The following is a 25,904-nucleotide window of genomic DNA, read 5'->3' as shown; positions in this document are numbered from 1 at the left end:
TGAGGAAGCCAACCAGAAAACAGACCTTCTTCAAGTATTTTGCTTATTTTGAATTCGAAAATGCTGCCTTCAAATCCTTCCTTGTGTAGGAAGCATTCTTATTTTTTAATGAACTATGAAGTGTGTTTCCATTCTGCCAGGCATTGCTAGATGCCAGGGTGGACAATAGGAGGGAGGCAGAGAGCCCCGGCCCTTGGGCAGCTTATGGGTGCAGAGTGTTCCAGAGGCAGGCTCAAGAAAGTCTGTGACTCAAACACAGCAGAAATTAGAGAGGGGCAATAACTTGCACAACTATTTGGAGACCCTCTCAAAGGACCACAAACTGAAAAATGCACCATTTCCCTCCTATACTTCAGGCAAGAGGAGACCAGAAAATGATAATGTATTTTAGCTTTATTGAAGACATATTACAGTAGACAAACAGGTGGACAAACAAACACATGCTTTATAAAATATACATTCTCATGTGTGAGAAAATATAAATAGATACTAGGAAAGGATCACACTGAACACCAACTTGGCTTTTAACTCTCTTTAGGTACATCTAGTACCAGGGCTACTTGGACCGATGTCCTCCAGTGGGATAAAGGGGGAAAAGGAGAGGGTAGAAATAGTCTTTCTATGGATCAAGAGGCCACTTTAAGCAGCCAAGAGATACTCCAAGAGCACTTGACCACCTGATGATCAATTTCTCTTTCAAGACAGTTACAGTTGATAAAAGATCACTTTACTCTTTGTATCTAAAAACAGGCTCAAATCAAGATGATTTTTCACCTTCACCCCACTCACTGGTGGAGATTATTAGGATTGCTAAAACACACTCAACACACAATCTTGAGGGAGCAGGTCCAAAGATTACTACACACACACACACACACACACACACACACACATACACACACACACACACACACACACACACACACCCTGACCTCTTATCACTCACAGAATCTCCAGATGATTCATGGGCTCAAGGGTGTTGTTTTGTAAAGAGCAGCTTGTAATACATCTCTTAATTCAGAACCTGTTATTTTTGTCAACAAACCAGGCAGTTGTCCAAAAAAGAAAAAAAAAATTAAGGCTAACTGATGGTGGTTTAGACTGCACTCTATACAAAAAAAGTTCTAAGTTAGAAGCAGGAGGGAAAAACATCTGCCAGACTAGAAAGAGGCCATGTCACAGAAGAATGAGACATTCCCTACAGGTTGCCAAAAATCTCAGCACAACCTCGTAAGGCCCAACTGCTTCACAATTACCCCTGTAATCTGCACTGAGGAGCAAACTCAGAAATGGAGCACGTAGCATGAAATGGCAGTAAATTTACCTCTGTGGCTCCATTACCTTCTAGCATTTCTGTGGATATTAAAATTATTTTGGAAAAGGCTGTAACACACTTGGGTAAAATACTGGGTGTGAACACCACAATTCCAACCCCATTCCAATCGGAGTCCTGCTGGTAAGAAGAAACAGGAATAAAATTAAAGAGTAAAAAGGATGGTTATAATATTATATAGACTTTTAAAGTTTTTATTATGGTAATGCCATTTGTGTTAGTAACTAGTTATAGATTTCTGCAGAATAAGCCCAGAGTTTCATGGTTTCAGCCATTAGCACAGAACAGGCTCCTTATGTCAACCCCAAACCAAAACTCTTTAGTTGAAAAAAATGTCTTTAGTGCTCTATACTTACTGTATATAAAAGACTTTGAAGGAAAAAGTTTTAAGACTGTCAGATTGCTTCTGGAAATTTCCAATGATAAAATTGAGAGAGATCTAACAGTCATCTCGCCCATATTCCCATTCTCAATGTAGGAATTTCTTCAATGCTATGAACCGATGATTATTTGGCTTCTGAGTGTACTTTTCCCACAAAACGCTGATTATTTCAATTACTGGACGAATTTGTTAGAGAATGTGTTAATACAGAATTACTGGCAAGTGTATACTGCACTTCCCTGTAACTTCTGCCCCACAGAATGGGGGCAGATACGACCCTGGTCCTCAGGAATAAAAAGAGTGAATTTAATCCTATTTCATGGCAAAACTTTAAGTAATTAAAGACTTACCACATCTCCCATCTCTTAGGAAAATGGGTAAGAGTCTAAGTTGCTCAATATCTTAATGTTCCTTTTACAACCCACCAACAGGCAGTGTGAAGGCAACTCTTTTTAAATATTAAAGTTACCTTTCAGAAAAATACACATAAAACGCTCTGAGATGGCACATTAGAGGGTCTCTGATACTTTGTATCCCATAGAGTAACTTGCACACTAGGGAAAGCACTTTAGAAGCTGCTGAATGACAGAAAGCCAATGGCTTAGGTGTAGACCATGTGCCAGGAAGGCATGGAGTTAAAGATGCTATTTCTTCTTCCAGACAGACTTAAAGAATCAGTCTAAGAGGGGCACAAATTAAGAGGACTTAGGCATCCCTACTGATACAGGGTGATAACTGGGTGAGGGGCAAGAGAGTATTTCTCTCCCCATTTTGACTTGCTTGGCTTTGCAACATCCCTGATTCAAGAGGCATTAGGCAGACCTTACATGCTGGGAGGAAACACTGATGAGCCACTAACCCTGTCTACGGGTAAGGGTTAAATCACTTCTTGGTCAAAAGCATATGCAATACTGAAAAATTTCAGGAATTTCTTTTCCTAAGATTAGAATTTATTAAATTATTATTTTTTAAGACCATGGGTAAGGCTCTTGATATTTAAACAAATTCTTGACTCGTTTTTTTTTTTTTTTTTTTTTTTTTTTTTTTGGTTATTTAGGCAAGCTAGGAGTATCTAGGAGGACATCTCAGCTGTTTGAGGTGATGTAAGGGTGAACCTGGCTGTTCAGGAGACCAGACCAGTCCTAGACGTAGTAGGACCACTGCCAGGGCAGAGGCAGCGCAGCACTCTTGTCTTCGAAGTTTTCTAGAACACTGGTTCGCAGCCTGTTTGTTGGCCCTGTCACCCTTAACAGTCTTGCTATAACTACACCTTTACACTCAAGAAAGTCTGCCAGATTCTGAGTGGGAGTTCAGGGTAGTGACAGGGTAACCTTGAATACACTGGAAAGGTGAAGGAGTCACGAACTAGCCACAAATCAGCCACAGTGCGGCCTCAACAGACTCTGATGCTGTGGTGTGCTGGGGCACTAGCCTTCAGAGCTGCTGCTCGAGAGAGCAGTTGGTGGCTTCCATCGAGTCAAGACTCTTTGTTTGCTGAGACTGGTTCAAAGCAGAGTGTTTCTTCTAGTTGTGAGTATTTCTTATGCTGTCACCCCTGCTGTGGAGGAAGGGAGTCTGGCTCAAGTCAGAGGAAGCAGCACCACCCCTGTTACTCTAACAAACGTCCCATGAAAGCAGCTTTTTATTGGAGTAGCCTAATCCTCCTTGGCTCCTGGAGGGATCACAGATTCACAGGACGTTACAGCTGGAAAGGGCTTTGGACTAGCTAGCAGAATGCCCTCATTTCATAAGCGAGAAAATCAGGCTGGAAGTGAAGAGACTCGCCCCCGACTGCATAGCCAGTAAGGAGCAGAGCTGGGAACAAAATCCCGGTCCTGACTCTAAGTCAGTCCCGTACAGATCACAGTGCACACTGGTAAGGAAGAAGAGGAGTCACAAACTGGAAGGAGAGAAAAATGGTGATATTTAAGAAGTTCAAAGTAAAAATGAACAGAGGTTGACAGTTTAAAAAGGAAAGAGAGAAAGGCTTGGCAGGAGAAACAGCTAAAGAGGTGCTGGTGTCTATGGGAGAAAAAAACTGAGGATTGAAAACCAGTGTGCAATTCAACTTTCTGGCAAAAAGCGAAGATATTATGTGAGTTTAGAACCCTTGAAATGCGCAGTAACTTAGAAACAGCGATTTGCATTTCAGTGATGGAAGTTATCCAGGCTGTAACTAGTGCTCACTAGGTTTAGAGGACAGGATCTGACAGCCTAGGTAAGAAAATCTGAAAGCACAGACAAAAAAAGAACTTTGGTCCATTACATTCCATTAGAGTGTGAAGACCTTTGTTCACAGAAAGTTTTTTGCTATCACAGAAATTCAAGAGAACTTTTTGGCTTAAATAATCACTTGTACAAAACAAGGACCACTCTAAAGCTTTATAGTGTAAGAATCTGTGCACATTCAATGACTCCCAAAAGCACTCTTCCCTTCTTAAGATATACTGTGCATTGGTAGAAGAGATATTATTTAAAAAAAACAAACAAATAGAAAAGAAGCAATCTTTGGTTTCCTCGTCAACAACGTACTTTGCTGAAAGAAGATATTCCCAAAAGAAAATTTCCTTTGTCTATGTGCACACGGCTATAACAAGACTGCTAGTCTTTTGAGTCTTTTTATGCTTAGAAAGGTAGTATTACCCGGCACTCGTAAACAGATGGCAAATGACTAGATGTATGAACTTTTAGGTATGAAGAAAGTGGTTAATTACACCAAGATCGTGTTTGTGTGTACGCAATCACTAGGTACCCTGCCTCTGTACATATACTTCTTAACAAATACATTTTTAAAACTTTAAGCAAAGTCTTTAGGTTCGCTAAACCGAGTTATACAAAATCTGTGGTCTGAGAAGCTGCTGTCAATATTATAACTGGATATTATATATAATTTTGGCATATCAAAAATATTTACAATAAAGCCAACACATATGGTCAATGAATACAAAAATTATTTATAAATGCACATGTATTTACAGTAAGATCCCTGGGCGATAGGGACAAAAAAAAAAAAAAAAGATTCACAAGAATACAACACCCACTGACATGGTAACAGTTGGTCATGCCTGGGATTCTTATCAAAGACCTTGAATATCAAAGCCCAGTCTCAACTATATGCTTAAAACCACTGAAGAATCCCAGACACACTTCCCAGAGGGCTCCAAAGTTATTTGTATTCCTTGGAAGACAAGACAGAACAGTGATGTTTTCTTAGAATCATTCCGCAGGTTGAGACAATCCAGCATGTTAAGCAGCAATGAGACTCTTCCTAATAGGCAATGCACAGCTGGGCACATCCCCGTGGAACCATCAGGAGGCACATTTGTCCTGTATTTTCCTCTGCCCGTGCTGCATGTGTTTTATTAGATGTACCCATTTCTGTCAGCCATTACCCCTTCTTCATCAGGTATAAGCCCAAACAAATGCCCGGCCCACCTTGGTGTGGTCAGATGTAACTGCAGATAGGGAAAGCAAATGCTGACTTCGGGGTTTCTTCTGAACTCTGAGGTAGTAAATACAAAATTAATTACCTTGAGTCTTTGCCCAGATTTCTTCCTGGAGTGGGTTTCATGTGCCCTCACAACCGTCTTGAATGTTCCGAGTCCTACTAAAGTCAAAAGCGTGGTCGTGCAACCTGTGACAGGGCATGGAGGATGTGGAACAGTCTGGACCACTCTCCGCCAGACCCTCGCTCTGATGGAGTTGCGGTGACTCAATTACCGGCTGCTGGGAAAAGGGAGGATGAGGCAGGCCTCGTTCTTTGCTTGCGCTCCACAGAGGCCGCTGCAATGTTTCTGACAATGAAAGACAATAATCAGTGGCAAACGGAAGTTCAAAACGAATGGTCTAAAACTTAATTTTCTTCTACCCAAAGAAGATGCTCAATATTCCTGAATAAGGACACTGAGAGCAAATGTATACTTGCCATCTTCTTAGCAACAATTAACAAAAGAAAATAAAATAGAAACGGGAACCATGGTCTTTCAAGGCCTTCTACCCAACAAACTTCACCAATTATTTACTGAAACCAGGAGCTATGTCCTCTCCTTTCATCTATTATTAGTGGTTCTGCCGCTACAAAAATTTAAAAATAAAATGCTTTAGACACATGGAAACAGACTAAAATAGCATCCATATTGTCGTGAAAGTTGCATGACACACAGACAAAAATCGCTCATTCAATGCAGCCATTACATCTTTAAATAACAAATGCCCATGTTAAAAAAAAATCTTTTAAAAATAAACAACCACTTCCCTCCAGCTTCTAGCATGCCAATAATTCTAACAACAAAATAATAACCCAAAGCAGCAATTTTAAATCAGATTATCTGTACTTTGTGGTTTCAAAAATACGCATTTCTCATTCACCTTATCTACTGCAGTGGTGAACTCTTTCCCCAAATATCAGTTGCTGAAAGTTATATTAACTTCATGGGGATGCATTTTGGAAAAAGTTAGCAAAACATTCTGGAAACAAACACTCAGAAATAAAAACAAAACCCAAGGGAAAAGTAGACCAGCACAGGGCTTTTTAAGCTTTAATATGCATACAAATAACCTGGGGATCTTGTTAAAATAAAGACTCTGGTTCACTGGGTCTGGGGTGGGAACCTCGGTCTGCATTTCTAAAAGCTCCTAGGTGATGCCGAAGCTGACACCACACTTTGAGTGGGAAGGAGCTAGAACACCCCACTTAGGAATGAGCAGGGCACCAGAGCATTCATTTGCACACTTCCTCACTTACAGACCAGCTTAACAATAAGATGTCCCCAAAGTTAGGAAAAAGATGCACTGCATTTTTGCTTTTACTAAAATTTTTTCGTATGTGTGTACCTCTTTCAAGACACAGGAACATGGATTTACTGTTGGCACACTTCTAACATGGGCACTGAACTTCAGTGACAATATACTCTTCTCTGACTTGTATTCTTTTTAGAAATCTTTGGAGAGGCTTTCTTAATTAATTATTATATATTTATTCAAAATTCAGGGGCTCCTGGGTGGCTCAGTCGGTTAAGTGTCCTACTCTTGACTTTGGCTCAGGTCATGATCTCCTGGTTCGTGAGATCGAGACTTGCTTCAGGCTCTGTGCTGACAATGCAGAGCCTGCTTGAGATTCTTTCTCTCCCTTTCTCTGCCACGCCCTTCCCTCTCAAAATAAATAAACAAACTTAAGAAAAAATGTACTGCTTAAGACCTTGAAAAAAAAAAAAAAAAAGAATAGAGCATGTATCTTAAAAGTCCCATGTCAGATCATTTACTCCCACCAGACCCACCCCAGGATGCACCTATAGTCCTCCCCCCACCAATTTCCTGTGCTCTTCCATTTCAGGTTGACAAGAGGGTGACAGTTGATGAAAAGCCTGGAGGGACAGGAAGACATGCTAAGGAGGGCCCTTCATGGTCTAGAAAGAGTTGTCAGCAAATGCCTCATCTGCACAATGTAACATATACTTCTTTTCCCAGGCCATGTGGGCCAGCAGACTCTATCCCAAAACTGCCTCCTCACTTATGGCCCTGGATCGTAACACCCCACAGCACCAGCTAAGTGATCCTAGCATTAGATGTTTACCTGAGAGAACAGTGACCAAAACATTTTTAAATCTTCTCCATAAAAACCTCCACCGAATTATGTCCAGATTATATCCTTAGCATTTCCAATCTCCATTATTTACATAAAGATGGAAGAAACAATTAACACCCATATGACCCCTTTTAGAAGCTTTCTCTGTACGGCTTCTGAAGCTTTAGGAGTGTGACCTTGATACTCCCACAAAAGCTGTTTCCACCCTACAGATACAGACTTCTTTGTAACCCTTATCCCTAAAAATCTCTGGCTCCAGTTTACACCAGCTAATAGTAGCTCGTTACTACATTATACCAATTGGCTTGCTTCCTGTCAAATCAGAAGGAAAAATCAAGTAGGGGAGGGTAAAAACAAAGCAAAATAAACAAAAAACGCTGTGCCCTTTACCACTGTTCATCTGTGTGGAGGGAAGTTTCTTCTCATTTATCCTCTCATGGTTGGCGGGAAAGGCGGCCAACTCTCTGTCTGCTGATGACACCAGGCTCTCCAAGATAGGGGCATCTTGGGGAGCATGTGCCAAATATGTTTCTTTGGGCATCTGGACCATGAGGCCGGACAGCGCGTGATCCAAAACATCCTCCTCGGCAGTATAGGTGTACGGACAGTATTCTCGGGTCCTGGAGTAGATGTTGGCATTGTCGTAACAATCGGAGCAAATAACCCGGGTGCCAGTGCCACCTGACGACAACAAAGGAAAGAATCCTTCAGTTAAGGAATCAGCTTTGCCAATAACCAGTTTCCTTCACCAGCCGCCATCATTATCATCATAGTTGGCACTGATTCAGCACTTATTCAATACACCGTTTCACGGTCTTTCTGTGAATTAACTAATTTAATCCTCACAACCTCCCTATGAGGTAGGTACTATGGTTATCCCCATTTAACAGATGGGGTAACTGTAACACAGAGAAATGAGGTAACTTGCTCATAGATGCCTCCACCTTGTTATGGTAAGGAGGTGAAATCTGAACTCAGGCACTCTGGCTCCAGAGCCCATGCTCTTGAATGCTAGGTTAAACCATCTCTGTCCAGCCTGTACAGGTCAGGCCCAAATCAAGGGCCAAGATAAGGCTGCACTGTGCTATAAGTCACATGTTTGAGTTAAGCAAACTAAAGCAGAGAACAAGGAGTTATGATGACTTCACAAAAACCCGCATCCCTTTCGTGCCATCAGGGAGTTAAGCAACACTCATTACTAAAAGTACCCCTCGAGAAGGCCTCTGATGGTCAAGAGTCCTGCCTGATACACACGTGTTTGGCAGAAGTAAAGTTTAATAATGAGCTCCCTGGCTAGTTATGTGTTTTGAAAACTGACGAAAGACAGGAAAGAGAGTGAGAAATAAAGAACAAGTAATTGTTCTTGACCAGGCAACAGTGTTAGAACTGGAAGAGACCTAGAAGTAATTTAGTTTAGCCCAGAAAGCAGTGTCATTGCCCACCAATTTCAAAGAGTAGAGACATTTAAAGATGCTTTTAAATGCTAGCAGTAGCCCCCTTTCCATGGAAAGCCAAAACAAAATCCAATTCATCGATTAAACCAAGAAATTCTGTTAACCCTCGGCCTAAACAATCTCTGTACAAATAGAATAGGCCTTTCATTTGAACAATACTTGAAGAACTACACAGATTTGTTGAAAGGATCTATGAAAATCTTGAGAGAAGTGCTTTATAAGATATTGCTTATTTATTTTAAAAATGAGAAAGTTACAAAGCTCAGATTTAAGTAACTTGTTCGTGGTCCCAGAGCTGGAAAGAGAAACTAGGAATCAAACCCAATTCCTCTATCCCTTAATTCATCTCCCTGAGCTCTGTCACTCCCTGCAGGAAGGGTGGAGCGAGGGAGAGAAGTAGTATTGAGAAGTGGGATTCATTTCACTAGGGAACATGTTGTATCTCTCTGCTGTTCTCCAACATATGCTGATAATCATCACTGCCCTTCAAACTTTAGTATCAACCTGCCAGCAGGAGACCCAAACCTCCCTGGATATGGTCTGAAGAGTGCTCATGCCTTAAAGGATCAGACACCCGAGAAAAGTTTCTAGAGCATCTCCTACTTTGGTTTGGGAGCCTTTGCTGTGTACACCAATCCCTTGATTTGGGATGTGTTTCTCCTTTCTGTCAGATGGTTTTCTTCTCTGTTAAGATTTCCATCCAATCAATTTCCAGTCAATTTCCATCCTATTTTGCATGCAGCCAAATGTTTTCCGTGAGTATCTTACTTTTAAAATGTTGCCTCAGGTTAATGGGGAAAACGGTACACTGAAACTAAACTCAACTGAATAACCTGAAATTGTAAGCATATACAACAAAGAGTCATTACCATCAGTGCCTTTGTGTAAATATCCACTGGTGGGAGGCATAAGTTGCTGATGACTGCCTGCCTCAGAGTTACTGTAGCCTTCCTGTGGCTCCGACAGTGTTCCTTGGGAAGACAAGTAGCTGGGAATGTCTGCAGGCAGATTAAGCTCCTCTGTAAAAGAGACATCTATAACTCTCAAATAAAGTTAGGTGACTGAAGCCAACAGTCAGAAGACACTGTGCAAATGTGTTCACTTTGATACTCTTGGCCAGGAAAATGCTATGTACCTAGGAACTCGACAGCTCTTAGAATTTTCCCCTAAACTATTTCTCACTAAAATTCTTTTCAAAGCTTCATTTTAAGGGGCGCCTTGGTGGCTCAGTCAATTAAACATCCTACTCCTGATTTCAGCTCAAGTCATGAGATCACAGTTCGTGGGATGGAGCCCTACATTGGGCTATGCACTGAGAGTGCAGAGCCTGCATGGATTCTCTCTCTCTGCCCCTTCCCCGCTCATGTGTGCACGCGCTCTCTCTCTCAAAATAAATAAACATTAAAAAAAAAAAAAGTATTACTAAAAGAAGCAGAACCTGAAGTCTGAAATCTTATCCATAGGCAAACTTTCACCATCTATCTGACTGAGCCTCTTCTCTTTCAGGATTTCTGGGGGAAGCGTATGAAAGGCTGATCCCAGTCATAAGAGCTCCACTCTTTCCCAAAGGGAAGCTATGATGGAAATGAGCCCTTGGCATTAAAGAAAGAAGGTGTACCTGTAATGTGTTTATGAGAGCAAAGTCTTGGGGGAGTATCTACAAATTCTAAAATTATTAATCAGAAAGGTTCTATTATATGGAGGAAGTGGACACTTTAAGAAAGAAACTCTTCCTTCTACCACATGTAAAGTATCAAAGCTCCATAGCTTTTTATATTTTACGACAAATCTTACATTATGTTCCTGACTCAAGTACAAGCCATTGGTGTTAACTGGTACCACTCACCTGTGTTTGTGATACTATAGTCTTCATTCTTCCTTCTCATGTGGTAAATAACAATGACCCAGATCAAAGAGGTGCCCACAACACAGCAGACCACAACAATGATGACAATGCCAACTGTGGTCCAGCCATCGTCTTCATGCCCAATGCTACTCTGGGAAGAGTCACAATTGGGGGATGAAATGACATTGAGGTAAATGTGACCACGTTCTGTTCCAAGGGTGTTAGACATGATGCAGGTATATTTTCCAGCATCTTCCAGGCCAGCATCTACAATGATGAGAAGCTGGTTGGCTGCAGCAAAGAAGTGCCGTTCTGTCACCAGCAGTGGCCCATCATCTTTGGTCCAGTTGAGGCGAGGAGCAGGACTTCCTCCCGCTATGCACTGTAATACTGCAGTTTCACCTCGGGTTACTGTCTTGTCCTCCAGGGGTCTGATAAATGAGGGTGTCTCTTACAGAAAGATGTACAAAAGAATCATGTTAAACAATTTTATTTACTGATTTCTACTGAATTAGACAAATGAGGTGTTAATGAAGTAAGCACTTTCATATGCCCGTAGGAGGATTGAAGTTCATGTTCCAGAAAAGCAAAAGCCTCAAAAATCACTAATTCTACCTTGGGCAAGCTATCCTAAGCAAGGAAGTCAAAGATTTATACACAAAGATGTTTATTATGAAACTGGTGCAATTTTTAAACATAAAAGAAAGAGATCTTTTTTAAAAAAAATTTTTTTTTAATGTTTATTTTTGAGAGAGAGAGAGACAGAGTGTGAGCTGGGGAGGGGCAGAGAGACAGGGAGACACAGAATCTGAAGCAGACTCCATGCAGGCTCTGAGCTGTCAGCGCAGAGCCTGATGTGGGGCTTGAACTCACAAACTGTGAGATCATGACCAGAGCCGAGGTCGGACGCTCAACCGACTGAGCCACCCAGGCGCCCCAAAAGAAAAAGATCTTTAAATCTAGCGGGAAAATGAGTGAGTATAGTACAGCCACATGGTATTTTTTCAAGACTTAATGACAGAGTAACCCTTTTGACACAATATTTAAGAGGAAAGAAGTAGGTATACATAACTACGTGAAAATGTATTAAAAAAAAAAAAAAAAGGTCCGGAACACGCCAAAATCTTTAACAGTGTTTTGGTGACTTTCCCTTTTTCTAATCTTCTGTATATTCTAAATTTTTAAAACAACAAACTTATTTTTCTGATTATGCAAGTAAATAACACAAAGCAACAAACTTAAAAAAAACCTAACATCTAGGGGAATAGAGAACTAGAAAGCAGACTCTGCCTGTGATTTGAGTCCCATGAAGAAAAGTATTCTCATAAGGAGAAAAAAAAAAAAAACAGGCTTGTCAAGGGAACTCTTTAGGGAAAAGACACTTTACCAGAACACAGGAAGAGGAGGGACACAATGGAAGGAAAACAGGACATCTAACCAAAAGACAGGTCATTTTTGGTGCATTTAATTTAAAAAAAAAAAAAATGAACTAAGGGATGCACTGTATGTTAGCTAACTTGACATTATATTAAAAAATAATAAAATAAGGGAAAAACAATTACATTGCCCTGAGTTCACTATGAAGCAGTATAAAACAACTGCCAACTCACTGCTGAACAGGTGAAAAAACATATATATGAAGTAGAAACCTTCCAGAGGGACAGGATAAAGGGATCCGAATTTTCAATTCATGTGATGAAGATCTCTAATTCTGCCTTCATTACTTTCGCAGATTTCAGTTATCTGATCCACAGATATCCTAGGCTGACATAACCCCACGTGTATTGGCAAAATACAGTGACAGAGATACAAGGATCACAATTAAAATCTGAAACTTAGACTTTTTTTTCACCATGAAGATCAGAGCAGGCCCCCTATAAAAAGGTTCCAAGCAAAGCAGGGACCCACAGGGCAGCACACATACCCAATACTGTGAGTGAGGCATTTGCTGAGAGGCCTCCTGCTCTGTTTTGTGCCATGCAGCTATAGATTCCCATGTCTTCTATTTTCACGTTGGCAATGAAGAAGACGTCATCTTCGGGCATGACATGCATGCGCCTTTCTCGAGCCGCGGGAAAGTCAGTACCACCATCTTTCTGCCAGGAAATCTGAGGTGCAGGGTGCCCCTCTGCAGCACACTCTAATCTGGCCATGGCACCAGTGCGAATGGTTAGATCCATTGGAGTTTTCAGGAAAGATGGCATCTCTGTTCCAAGAAAAGATTACCGAAAAAAGTGGGTGGGTGGGGAAATACACATACACATATTTACATACACACATAAATGAGACAATCTGTTAGGCACAATACCAACTGTTGTAAATACTCTATTTCTTTGAGAAGACATGCTCTCTGGATGAACAGTAAATACAAGTTCAGAGGGCATCTCTTCTCCCAAAATCTCAGAATACTTGGAGTACAGTGATGACTAAATTCTTCCAGAATGCATGCCACATCCACCTGATGTCTCTGATGGGGACAAGGAAGGCAGAAGGTCACAAACCTTTCTGGGCTCCATATTTTAGAGCTCACTATTTGCTATGCTTACTTAAGATACTAAATCGTGCTTTCCAAACTAACATCTACAAAGCTGGCATGGCAAATGCATGATAAGAAAAAATTTATGCTTTCAAAAATCTCATAAAACAACACAGAAGTAACACACAAATACATCCTGGGGCACCTCAGGTGGTTAAGTGTTCAACTTTGGCTCAGGTCATGATCTCACAGTTTGTGAGTTCGAGCCTCACGTCAAGCTCTGTGCTAACAGCTCAGAGCCTGGAACCTGCTTCAGATGGATTCTGTGTCTCCCTCTCTCTCTGCCCCTCCCCAGCTCGCATTCTGTCTCTCTCTCTCAAAAACAAACTTTAAAAAAAAAATTTTTTTTAATCTTTAGAAAAAAAAAAAAAGAGAAAGACACAAATACATCTTTTGGTTGTACAAAACCCAAAATATTTTAATTATTCAATCTGATAGGGGATAGATTAAACTATTTTGGAGAAGTTTTATTTTCTTTAATTAATTAATTAATTTATTTATTTATTTTTAAAACCACAGTGAAAAAGAGCATTAATTTAAAAAATGATTCTGTGTGACTACACTCAGACAATGATAATGATACTGTACCTAGAAATGCCCTAAATACTCCCAATTACTAGAAAGCCCTGTGAACAGTGTCAGAAATAAATTTCATAGTTTTCAGAGCCAAATTATGGTTCTAGAAAGAATAGAGAATTTCCAAAGAATTTTTTCAAAAGCATAAATAACAATAAATGTAGCCTATTTCCTGGGGCCATGGAATTGCCCCTTATCCTCAACCAAAGAGCAGTTAGGGACAGTAAGTAGGCAAAATGGTAATCCAGTCTATCTATTATCACAACCCTAAAGACAAAACAGGAAAATGCCCCCTTAAATGTCAGGTTTAGCCTCATTTTCTTGGTTAGGTGGTTCAAAAATTGAACATGAAAAACACTTCTAACTATAAAACTATCAGGGAGCAGAATTCCTTACCATTCACAGTCAGTTTGGCTTTAAGAGAATAATTAGAACCAAAGTGGTTAGTAACAATGCACTGATATTTTCCTTCATCTGTGAAATTCACGTTGAAAAGATGTAGGACACTCGTATACTCCAGAGCTTCTCCAGCTTGCTGCTGGTAACGAACAAAATTCTCAACATCGACATCATACAAGATTTCACTGTCTTTGCGCCACACAGTAGACGTGGGCGAATCGCTGCTGCTCACTGCGGTGCATGTCAGAGTCGCGTTCGTGCCTCTTAGAGCAACTGTAGTTTCAGGATGCATTCTTATCTGTGGCTTGAGAAAATCATCTAAGAGAAAAAAAATGGGCCAGGAGCCAAGTCACTTACTTATTTTTGCTTCCACAGCTTTTGAAACAAATAATGTAAAATTGTGCATTGTTTACAAAATGGCATATTAAGACAGAGACTACAGAACTAGCATCCAATTCTTTGGTTTAAGGATGAGGAAAATGAGGCCCAGAGAGGGTCAAACAACTTATTCAGAGACATGTGCTGAACCGGAACCCAGGTTTTCAGACTTTAGGGCTTAGCACCATTTTCTACTATCCCTTACAGTCACATATGCTTAGAATGTCCTTCCTTAAGTATTACCAGTTACAGGGAAAAAAGAAAAACCCAGATTCAAATTTCAAGACAAGTTCTAATCCTATTAGCTCTTGTGTATACACAGAGCTTACATATGAAAATATGTATATAACAACACTCATTCTTTTCCGTGCCAATATAGAAAATAGGGATTATTGGGGCGCCTGGGTGGCGCAGTCGGTTAAGCGTCTGACTTCAGCCAGGTCACGATCTTGCGGTCCGTGAGTTCGAGCCCCGCGTCGGGCTCTGGGCTGATGGCTTGGAGCCTGGAGCCTGTTTCCGATTCTGTGTCTCCCTCTCTCTCTGACCCTCCCCCATTCATGCTCTGTCTCTCTCTGTCCCAAAAATAAATAAAAACGTTGAAAAAAAAAAATAAAATAGGGATTATGATTTTATTATATTTTATGGGGAGTAACAAACATAATATACTTTGCATGTGGGTAACTCTCACCTAAAATAGTGAGAAATATCAAACATGTTAAATGTCCAACTGAAGACAGGCTTAGGACTGGCTAATATACTACGATTCATAAATAATATGTCATTAATATGTAAAAAAAATAAGCATTTTGTGAGCCTGAACTTCCAAGTGTCCTCACTATCTTTAAGGAGATTATAAAAACAGATCTGGCCATACATGGGTATCTAAATGATCAGATACTAGAGACATGCAACACAAACACACTGATCTAAAAGTTCTGCTGCCAAGGCTAAGAACCAGTTATTCCACTTTAAACGAAATGTAAGTGTAAAGGAAAAATGTCCAAGCTTGAGAAAAGAACAATATAGATATATACTTGAAATTATGAGTGTCAGAATCATGACAACTTTTCCATGACTGTCCGCCATTCCCCTCCCCAAAATTCCAACACCTTAGTCTTAAGAAACTGCATGAAAAACAGAAACAACATGAACCTGGTATATTCATACATTGCTGGTGACAACATAAACAAGTGCTATCTTTCTGTAAAATACCTGGTAGCACTTTTTAAGATCTACTTAAAAAAAAAATCATTACTTTTTTGTTTCAGGAATCTTACTATTGGAAATTTATTTTAAGGTTAACAACTCCCTAAAAGTGAAGGCCTACATTCATAAAGATGCTATTATACTGACATTAAAAATGATCACTGAAGGGGCGCCTGGGTGGCGTAGTCGGTTAAGCGTCCGACTTCAGCCAGGTCACAATCTCGGGGTCCCTGAGTTCGAACCCCGCGTCAGGCTCTGGGCTGATGGCTCAGAGCCTGGAGCCTGTTTCCGTTTCTGTGTCTCCCTCTCTCTCTGCCCCTCCCCCATTCATGCTCTGTCTCTCTCTGTCCCAAAAATAAATAAACGTTGAAAAAAAAAAATCTAAATAAAAAAAAAAATGATCACTGAAGAACACACAAAGGAAAAAAACTACTTATGATATACTAAGTCAAAGAACACAAAATTTAACCTACGATTAACAACAATATAAAAATTTTAGAGAAGAACACAGAGAAATGGAAATAGATATGCTAGTGAGAAAGCATTCTGATTTAATTTCTTTTTTTCTACTTTTGTTATTAAGATAGTGTGTACTATGCATCTTTTCTGACCACAACGCTATGAAATTAGAAATCAACCACAGAAAAAATCTGGAAAGAGCACAATACGTGGGGGTTAAATAACATGCCATTAAAACAACGAATGGGGGGCACCTGGGTGGCCCAGTCGGTTGAGCATCCAACTCCAGATTTCAGCTCAGGTCATGATCCCAGGGTCATGGGATTGAGCCCTGTGCCAGGCTCTACGCTGAGCATGGAGCCTGCTTAGGAATCAATCTCTCTCTCTCTCTCTCTATCTCTCTCTCTCTCCCCACCTTCTCTCTGTCCCTCTCCCCCTGTCCCCTACTTGTGCTTTCTCTCTCTAAAATTAAAAGAAACAAAGACAAAACAAAACAAAAACAATGAATGTGTCAGGCCACATGGCTGGCTCAGTTGTAGAGCATGCAACTCTTGTCCTCAGGGTCGTTAAGTTTTAGCCCCACCCTGGGTGTAGAGATTACTTAAAAATAAAATCTTTATGCAAATGAATGAATGAATGAATGAATGAGTTAACGAAGAAATAAAAAATTACATGAAAACAAATGAAAATGAAAACATAAGCATCCAAAATCTTTGGGATGCAGCAAAAGTGGTTCTAAGAGGGAAGTATATAGCAATACAAGCCTACCTCAAGAAGCAAGAAAAATTTCAAATAAACAACCTAACCTTACATCTAAAGGAACTAGAAAAAGAAGAAAACCAAAACCTAGCAAAAGGAAGGAAATAGTGCCAATTAGAGGAGAAATAAATGACATACAAACTAAAAAAACAATAGAACAGATCAATGAAACCAGGAGCTGGTTCTTTGAAAACCAATAAATTGATAAACCTCTAGGCAAGACTCATTAAAAAAAGAAGACCCAAATAAACAAAATTACTAATTAAATAGAAATAACAATCAACACCACAGAAATACAAATAACTATAAAAGAATATTATGAAAATCTGTATGCCAACAAATTAGACAACTTAGAAGAAATAGATAAATTTCCAGAAATATATAATCTACCAAAACCAAAGCAGGAAGAAATACAAAATTTGTACAGACTAATTATCAGCAATGAAATTGAATCAATAATCAAAAACCTCCCCAAAAACAAAAGTGCAAGACTAGACAGCCTCACAGATGAATTGCAGCAAACATTTAAAGAGGGGTTAATACCTATCTTTCTCAAACTATTCCAAAAAATACAAGAGGAAGGAAAACTTCCAAATTCATTCTATAAGGCCAGTATCACCCTGATACCAAGTAAAGACACTATAAAAAAAGAGAACTACAGACCACGATCTGTCATGAATATAGACGTAGAAATCCTCAACAAAATATTAGCAAACCAAATCCAAGAATATATTTTAAAAAATCATATACCACAACCAAGAGGGATTTATTCCTGGGATGCAAGCATGGTTTAATATTCACAAAACAATCAATGTGATGCATCACATCAATAAGAGAAAGGAAAGCAATCATATGATCATTTCAATAGATGCAGAAAAACCATTTGACAAAGTACAACATCCATTCATGATAAAAACCCTCTGTAAAGTAGGTTTAGAGGGAATATATCTCAACATAATAAAAACCTTATATGAAAAACTCCACTCAGCATCATACTCAATGGTGAAAAACTGGAAGCTTTTCCCCCAAGGTCAGGAACAAGACACGGACGTCCACTCTCACCACTTTTATTCAATAGACTACTGGAAGTCCTAGCCACAGTAATCAGACAAGTAAAATCAGTAATCAGTAATCAGAGAAGTAAAAGGCATCCAAATTGGTAAGGAAGAAGTAAAACTTTCACTATTTGTGGATGACATGATACTACATATAGAAAACCCTAAGGACTCAACCAAAAAACTACTAGAACTGATAAATGAATTCAGTAAGTTTGCAGGATACAAAACCAATGTACAGATATCTGTTCCATACCTATACACTAATAATGAAGCAGCAGAAAGTGAAATTAAGAAAACAATCTCATTTACTACTGTACCAAAATAATAAAACATCTAGGAATAAACTTAACCAAAGAGGTGAAAGACCCGTACTTTGAAAAGTGTAAAACACTGGTGAAAGATATTCAAAGAAATGGAAAGACATTCCATGCTCGTGTGTTAGAAAAATATTGTTAAAATATCTATATTACCCAAAGCAATCTACATATTTAATGCAATCCCTATGAAAATACCAAGAGCACTTTTCACAGAACTAGAACAAAAAATCCTGAAATCTGAATGGGACTGCAAAAGACCTCAAGTAGCCAAAGCAATCTTAACAAAGAGAAACAAAACTGGAGTATCACACTGCAGAGTTCAAGTTATATTACAAAGTGGTAGTAATTAATATGGTACTGACATAAAAACAGACCTATAAATCAATGGAATAGAACAGAAAACCTAGAAACAACCCCACAACTATATGGTCAACTAATCTTTGACAAAGGAGGAATGAATACACCATGGGAAACAGTCTCTTCAACCAATGGTGTTGGAAAAACTGGACAGCTACATACAAAAGAATGAAATTGAAAATCGAATCACTTTCTGATACCATACACAAACACAAACTCAAAATGGATTAAAGACCTAAAACGTGAGACCCGAAACCATAAAAATCCTTGAATAGAGCACAGGGAGTAATCTCTTTGACATTGGCCACAGCAACATTTTTTCTAGCTATGTCTCCTGAGGCAAGGGAAACAAAAGCAAAAATAAACTATTGAGACTACATCAAAATAAAAAATTTTTGCAGAGCAAAGGAAACCATCAACAAAACTAAAAGGCAACCTACTGAATGGGAGAAGATATTTGCAAATGACATATCTGACAAAAGGTTAATATCCAAAATATATGAAGAATTGATACAAGGGCATACTCCCAAAACAAATAATCCAATTAAAAAATGGGCAGAAGACATGAAAAGACATTTCTCCAAAGACACACAGATGGCCAACAGACACATGAAAAGATGCTCAACAGCAGTCATCATCAGGTAAATGCAAACCAAAACCACAATGAGATATCACCCCTACACATGTCAGAATGGCCAAAATCAAAAACACAAGACATAACAAATGTTGGCGAGGATGTGGAAATTGCACTGTTACACTGTTGAGGAAGTGCAAACTGGTACAGCCATTGTGGAAGAAGACAGTATGGAAGTTCCTCAAAATATTAAAAACAGAACTACTCTACGATCCAGAAACCACACTACTAGGTATCTACCCAAAGAATACAAAAACACGAACTGAAAGGGATACATGCACCCCTATGTTTACTGCAGCATTATTTACCACAGCCAAATTATGGAACTAGCACAAGTGTCCATTTATAATGAATGAATAAAGAAGATGTGATACATATACACAATGGGATATTATTCAACCATGAAAAACAATGAAATCTTGCCATCTGCAATGACATGGATGGAGCTAGAGAGTATAATGCTAAGTGAAATAAGTCAGTCAGAGAAAGACGATTACCATATGATTTCACTCATATGTGGAATTTAAGAAACAACAAGCGAGCAAAGTTTGAGAGAGAGAGAGAGAGAGAGAGAGAGAGAGAGAAACCAAGAAACAGATTCTTAGCTATAGAGAACAAACTGATGGTTACCAGAGGTGGGGCTCGAGAGGTAGGGGAGATAGGGGAAATAGGGGATGGGGATTAAAGAGTATACCTATCATGATGAAAATATAACAATAAAATAAAATAATAAAAAAGACAGTAGATGTATAGTATACAAAATTTTAAAACAAAAATACAAACCGCAGACAAAATCTTTCAGATCCACATTCAGGATGCTCTGCCCTGCTAGCCATTCAGGGTGTGCACAGCTTACATTCACAGAATGTTGGAAGTTATTATCAACCAGCCACTGAAGCAACCACTTCAAATGACAGTCACAGAGTAAGCTGCTTGTGTTCAGAATCCTGCAGAAACAAAGAGGAAAACAAATACTCTTTACTTTTCATTCTCAGTTTCTTGACTACTGAGAGCTTACTGTGCACCTATGCATTTTTCTCACCAAAAAAATGTTTAACCTGAATTGAACCACAAGAAAAACTCAAACTGTCAGCCTCGATTCCTCAAATACGTCGGTGTCATGAAAGACATTAAGAAAAAGGTAAAACAAGGGTAAAGGACCTAGGTTAGATTAAAGGAGACTAACAAGTCATTACAACCAAATATGGTACGTGATTCTTGATTGGAAAAACTATCTATAAGAACACTTTTTGACATTGGGGAAATCTGAGTATGGACTGCAGGTCAATTAATATTACTTTATCAATGTTAATTTCACTAACAGTGCTGTGGCTCTATATAGGAAAACACCCTTGTTCTTGGGAAATACATCCTGAGATATTTAGGGGTAAATTATGATATCTGCAACTTACTATCAAATGGCTAAGTAAAACAACAGTGTGTGTGAAGAGGAGAGAGAGACAAAGATAGAAAGGGATGGAGAGGGAGAGAGGGAAGGGAGCAGGGAAAGAGAGAAACAGATCACAAATTTAGCAAAAAGTTAACAAGTGGTAAAAAGGGAATATGGCTGTTAACTGTACCTTCTTTTCAATTTTTGAGGTTTAAACTTTTTCCCAGGAAAGTTTGGAGAAAAGTTTACCATATACACTGGAGCACAGAGCATGTCTGTTGTGGAGAGGACAGAACTCTTTTCAAATTATTTCATCAAGACTGAAAACACTTCACCCTGTGACAATGTGTACTGCAACTCAAACTAAGAGGCAGTGAAATTTTGTTTGTTGTCTGTATATAATAGGCCTATAAAACACATCTGAAAAATCAGATAGCTTTTCTCTTACTGACCCATGAATGTCCCATCCACTTGGCAGCAGTGAGAGCAAATGATTTTGAGAACACTGTAACTTGCTTTGTGTGCATCACCAAGATCCTCATCTAGTTTTAAAGTATCTAAGATTTGATTCCAAAGAAGTTTCAAACAGTCTTCAATGGTATCTCAAAAGCCTTATTTAACTAAGGGTAATTTTACTTAATCAGGCCAAAAGTTACCTTTCAAATGTAATAGGATTCTTAGGTTATATTCATTCACTGACACAGAAATACTTGAGTCTACTATATGTGAGGCACTGTTCTGCACTGTGGGGATATAGGTCTCACAGAACTTACATTATTCATTAGCGCCAAGCAATAAACAAATAAAGGCAAGGTACAGTGTCAGAAAGTAAGTGCCAGCAAGAAAAACAAAGCTAAGGCAAAGACACAGACACGGTAGCTACTGGTTTAGATAAAGTTGTCAGGGTAAGATTCTTTGAAGAGAGGGCATTTGGGCAAAGACCTGAAAGGAGCAAGACCGCAAATCACACGAAGACCTGAGGTTAAGAGTGTCGGAGATACAGGAAATTGTGTGCAAAGGCTTTGGGGCAGACATGCCTAGGGTGCTCAAGGCAAAGCAAGGAGGACACTGAGCCTAGAGCACAGTGAGGGAGGGGACAGCGACAGGAACAAGGTCAGAGAGCAGGGCAAGGAGGACCAAGCCATGCAAGTGCTTTGCAAACTGAGAAAAGAACTTAAGGTGTTTTCTCCCTATATGTGATGGGAAGCCAATGGAAGGTTAAGAATACAGAAGTCACATGGTCTGATCTATGCTTTCTTAGGTATAAGCTGGGCTCATGAGACCTGGACTCAATCCTAATTCTGCTACTTACCTTAGGCAAAATACTTAATGTCTCCAAAATCTCAATTTCTATTTCTGGAAAATGGGTTTGAGAATGCCTACCTCAAAAAAAAATTTAAATATAGCATTTAGCATAGTGCCTGGACACAGATACCACTGAATTCACATTACTTCCCTTTACTTCTGTTTCTTTTGCATCTTTCCCCCCTCACACACTAACCAACCTGCCCCCAAGTACCTAACAGAGTACCCTGTTAAAACCTCTCAAAAAGATACACACCAAAATATTAATAGTGGTTGTCTTTAAGTAGTGGGCATCTGGGGACTTGGCTCTCCTTGGTTTAACTGTACTTTCTAATGTTTCTACCATGACTACAGAAGTTTAATGCAAAATATTTTTAATTTACATACAACTCTCCCATCTCCACCTAATATTTATGCAAAGCACTGAAGGATACCAAGAAGCATACAGATATATTTTAATAAATGTTGATGTAACAGTATTGTAAATATGACTTAGATTTAAATCAACCAAAAGCAACCAAAATGTCTCAGTAAAAAAGGTACATTAGAGTCTCCTCCACTAGCATTTTGTTCAAACCAAATGACTAAAGAATGAAACTACACTATTTGCTCTCGCCTACTGTCTAAATTACATTTTATACTGAGTTCTCATGACAAGAGTTAAAACTTCATTGGTGGCCCTCAGATTCTCAAGGGCAAAAAAAAAGGTAATACTAATATATGCACTAGATTGTACCCTTAAAAATTAAGCCTAGGAGAAATATCTCAAATATCTCAACAGACCCCACCCCCTCAAAAAAAAGAGCTACCTGAAAGTCTGGCAGAAAATAACTAATGATTATTTCCATAACATTTTTATTTTTATTATTAATATTATTCAACTTTTACTGTGTGCCATGCCAGGCTCTGTACTGAGCATCTTCTCAAAACCCTCCAAAGTTTCCTGAGACATTCAGAGGAAAAAAAATTCAAACTTCTCATAACTCATTGAGCCCTACTTGGTCTGGTTCCTGCTTAACTCTCTGACCTCATCTCCTAAGCACTCTTCCTCTCGCTCTCTTCCAACCACACTAGTGTCTCTGCTGTTCTTCAAGCATAAGAAACAAGATTCTACCTCAGGGCCTTTGCACTTGCTGTTCTCTGTGCAGAATGCTCTTCAACTAGCATTCAATGCTTTGCCACTCACTAACTCAAATTCTGTTATCTTCAAAAAGGCCTTCCATCACTACTTTATCTAAATAACAATCCCAGGGGCACCTGGGTGGCTCAGTTGGTTGAGCGTCTGACCTCGGCTCAGGTCATAATCTTGTGGTTCATAAATTTGAGCCCCACATTGGGCTTGCTGCTGTCAGCACAGAGACCATTTTGGATTCTGTCTCCGGCTCTCTCTGCCCATCCCCCGCTTGTACTCTCTCTCAAAAATAAACAAACATTTAAAAAAAATAAAAACTAAAATAGCAATCCCCATCACTTTATTTTCCTTCAGAACTCTTATTACTTGATGAGAGATATTATGTATCTACTGATTTATTCTTTGACTTCCTTACCAGAATTTATCGTACTATGCTATGAGAACAGAGACTTTGTCTTGTTCACCACTGTGTTTTTACCACCTAAAACAGTACCTTACATAGCAGATGACAATACATATTTCTTGAATGAACAAATTACCTCATTTTATCCTCACATAACTCTAAGAGAGGTACAACGCCCATTCTCAAAAGGGAAATTGAGTTTTAGGCTAAATGTTCCCAATGTCCCATAGCTGTAAAGAATGGGGCAGAATTTGAAATCTAGGCAGTTTGAACTCACACACTTCCAGTGCATCTCAAACTACCTGTGATGAAGAACCACTTTTTAAAATTTCCAATCTGTTGTAGATTAATACTTCCATAAAATTCAACAAAAGTATCACAGTAATGTCAAACTGCTCTAAAAGCTTCTGAATGCTTCCTATGAACTTCTAGCCTTATCTCATCATGTACCAGTTTGGGACCACAGTCCTTCCTCTGAGTAGCTTTCAGGCAAGGCAAGATAAATTGCTTTAGTCTACTGATTCTTAACACTGGCTGAATATTCAAATCACCAAAGGTTAAAATGAATACCAATGCCCAACTAACCGCCCCTCCCCCTGGGAAAACCCTAAACATAATTTTTTTAAAAACCATGAATGAAAAAGGGTATAAAGTGTGTTTTTCCACTACAACTATTTAACAGTGTTTGACCATTTTAGTAGCTTGAACACCCATATCAGAAACATCCCCTCTGACCATTATACTGAAAGTGCTAGATTATATGCAACAAATTACCTAATACCTGAACTGTGATCCACCCTAAGGGGACTGGGAACACATTTTTCCAATAATCCAAAAATAAATGGGAGGTCAGGGGGGATAAGGAACAGGAAGATATACAACAAGCACAAGGAGCAGTGCTAAGGTCTCTTCAACTATAAGCATTAGCAGCACAGGCAAAACAGAAGGTCTTGGTGGCACAAACTCTGGGCTTTTCAATCTTGGGTTATTTAAAAATTATATCCAGCCACTACAGTAACTGAATATTAACACTTTCTCTTTTTTTTTTTCCTGCCTGAATCGTGTGCTTTTGGAAACATATAGATCACATTCATCATGTTTAGAAACAAGCATGGATAATGATCTAATGATTGGTGACAAAAAGACTGAAGTTACGTACAGTTCTTTCAAGCGAGTCTGAGAGAAAGCATTTTCTTGGATAGACATTATAGCATTGTTGTTCAAATCTCTGAAATGAAGAGAAATGAAACATTACCGGTCACATTTCTACAATTAAGTTATATAAACACTTTAAATGGTCATGAGAACCTCTGCTAATAGCAAAGATTATTTATATACGGAGCAAAATAGATGCAAAATACTTACAGATGCTCAAGGGATTCAAGACCAATGAATGCTTTCTTTGTAATTGACTTAATTTGATTTCCTTGTAAGATCCTGAAATACAAACAGACCTTTCTAATAAAGCCTCCACTAAGCAAAATTTAATTCATTAAAGCAAACATTTACCTATAAAAAGTGAAAATAAGTTTAACATACATTTTTAAGAAAGTTGTGAACCTTTATTACCAACCAATGCAAAACACAGAATGAAGGCTTATATTAATAGGTTGGAGCTCAACGAGGTGCCTGTGAACAGCCATCTGGACCACTGATGGGCTGCTAGTTTTCATATAATAAACTGGATTATAGTCCCAGTTTCTCCCTTCTTAGCAAAAGATCAGGTCAAAGAAATTCAGACAAGTGTAAAGCCTCGGAGAAATTCTCAGGAGAGAAGATCTAAAATCTTACTTGAGAGAATTCCTCTCTCGCTAGATAAATTACCCATAAATCTCTTACGATTAAGAATATAGGGGTACCTGGGTGGCTCAGTTGGTTAAGCATCCGACTTGTGCTCAGGTCATGATCTTACGGTTCATGAGTTCAAGCCCCACATCAGGCTCACGGCTGTCAGTGCAGAGCCTACTTCAGATCCTCTGTCTCCCCCCTCTCTGCCTCTTCCTCCTCTCTCTCTCTCCCTCTCTCAAAAATAAATAAATATTTAAAAAAATAAAAGAGGAAGAAGAATAATACTGGTTCAACTCTGGAAGAGCAATTCTAGTTCCATGAATAACTTCTCTTTGAGTGCCCATAAGAAAGCTCTTTCAGTAGAAAGTGTCCCACCAAGGAGCACCTGGGTGGCTCAATCGGTTGAGTGTCCAACTCTTGATTTTGGCCCAGGTCAAGATCTCACAGTTCATGGGTTTGAGCCCTGCACTGGGCTCTGCGCTGACAGTGTGGAAGCCTGCCTGGGATCCTCTCTCCCTCTCTCTCTCTGCCCCCTCCTCCAGCTCATGCATGCACACGCATGCTCTCGCTAAAATAAATAAACTTAAAAAAAAAAGTGTCTTGCCACT

The 25,904-nt window shown here is 39.2% G+C and overlaps 1 protein-coding gene across 2 annotated transcripts in view; it reads right to left on the bottom strand.

Annotated features, from left to right (window-relative positions):
• Window positions 1-378: 378 nt before the first annotated feature.
• The window catches only part of LRIG2 (leucine rich repeats and immunoglobulin like domains 2), a 64,643-nt gene continuing 39,117 nt past the window's right edge, over window positions 379-25,904 (bottom strand). For both annotated transcript variants that reach the window (XM_043575873.1, XM_043575874.1), the window contains exons 10-18: window positions 24,874-24,945; window positions 24,668-24,736; window positions 20,062-20,225; window positions 14,108-14,428; window positions 12,524-12,805; window positions 10,600-11,049; window positions 9,623-9,772; window positions 7,690-7,980; window positions 379-5,509 (exon numbers count right to left, since the gene is read on the bottom strand). In XM_043575873.1, the coding sequence (XP_043431808.1) occupies window positions 5,283-5,509; window positions 7,690-7,980; window positions 9,623-9,772; window positions 10,600-11,049; window positions 12,524-12,805; window positions 14,108-14,428; window positions 20,062-20,225; window positions 24,668-24,736; window positions 24,874-24,945 (2,026 nt within the window). In that variant the 3' untranslated portion in view covers window positions 379-5,282. The remainder of the gene's footprint in view (window positions 5,510-7,689; window positions 7,981-9,622; window positions 9,773-10,599; window positions 11,050-12,523; window positions 12,806-14,107; window positions 14,429-20,061; window positions 20,226-24,667; window positions 24,737-24,873; window positions 24,946-25,904) is intronic.

Source organism: Prionailurus bengalensis, chromosome C1, assembly GCF_016509475.1.
Source record: "Prionailurus bengalensis isolate Pbe53 chromosome C1, Fcat_Pben_1.1_paternal_pri, whole genome shotgun sequence".
In the NCBI taxonomy this organism is placed as follows: domain Eukaryota; kingdom Metazoa; phylum Chordata; class Mammalia; order Carnivora; family Felidae; genus Prionailurus; species Prionailurus bengalensis.
This window is presented reverse-complemented; position numbering and strand designations above follow the sequence as displayed.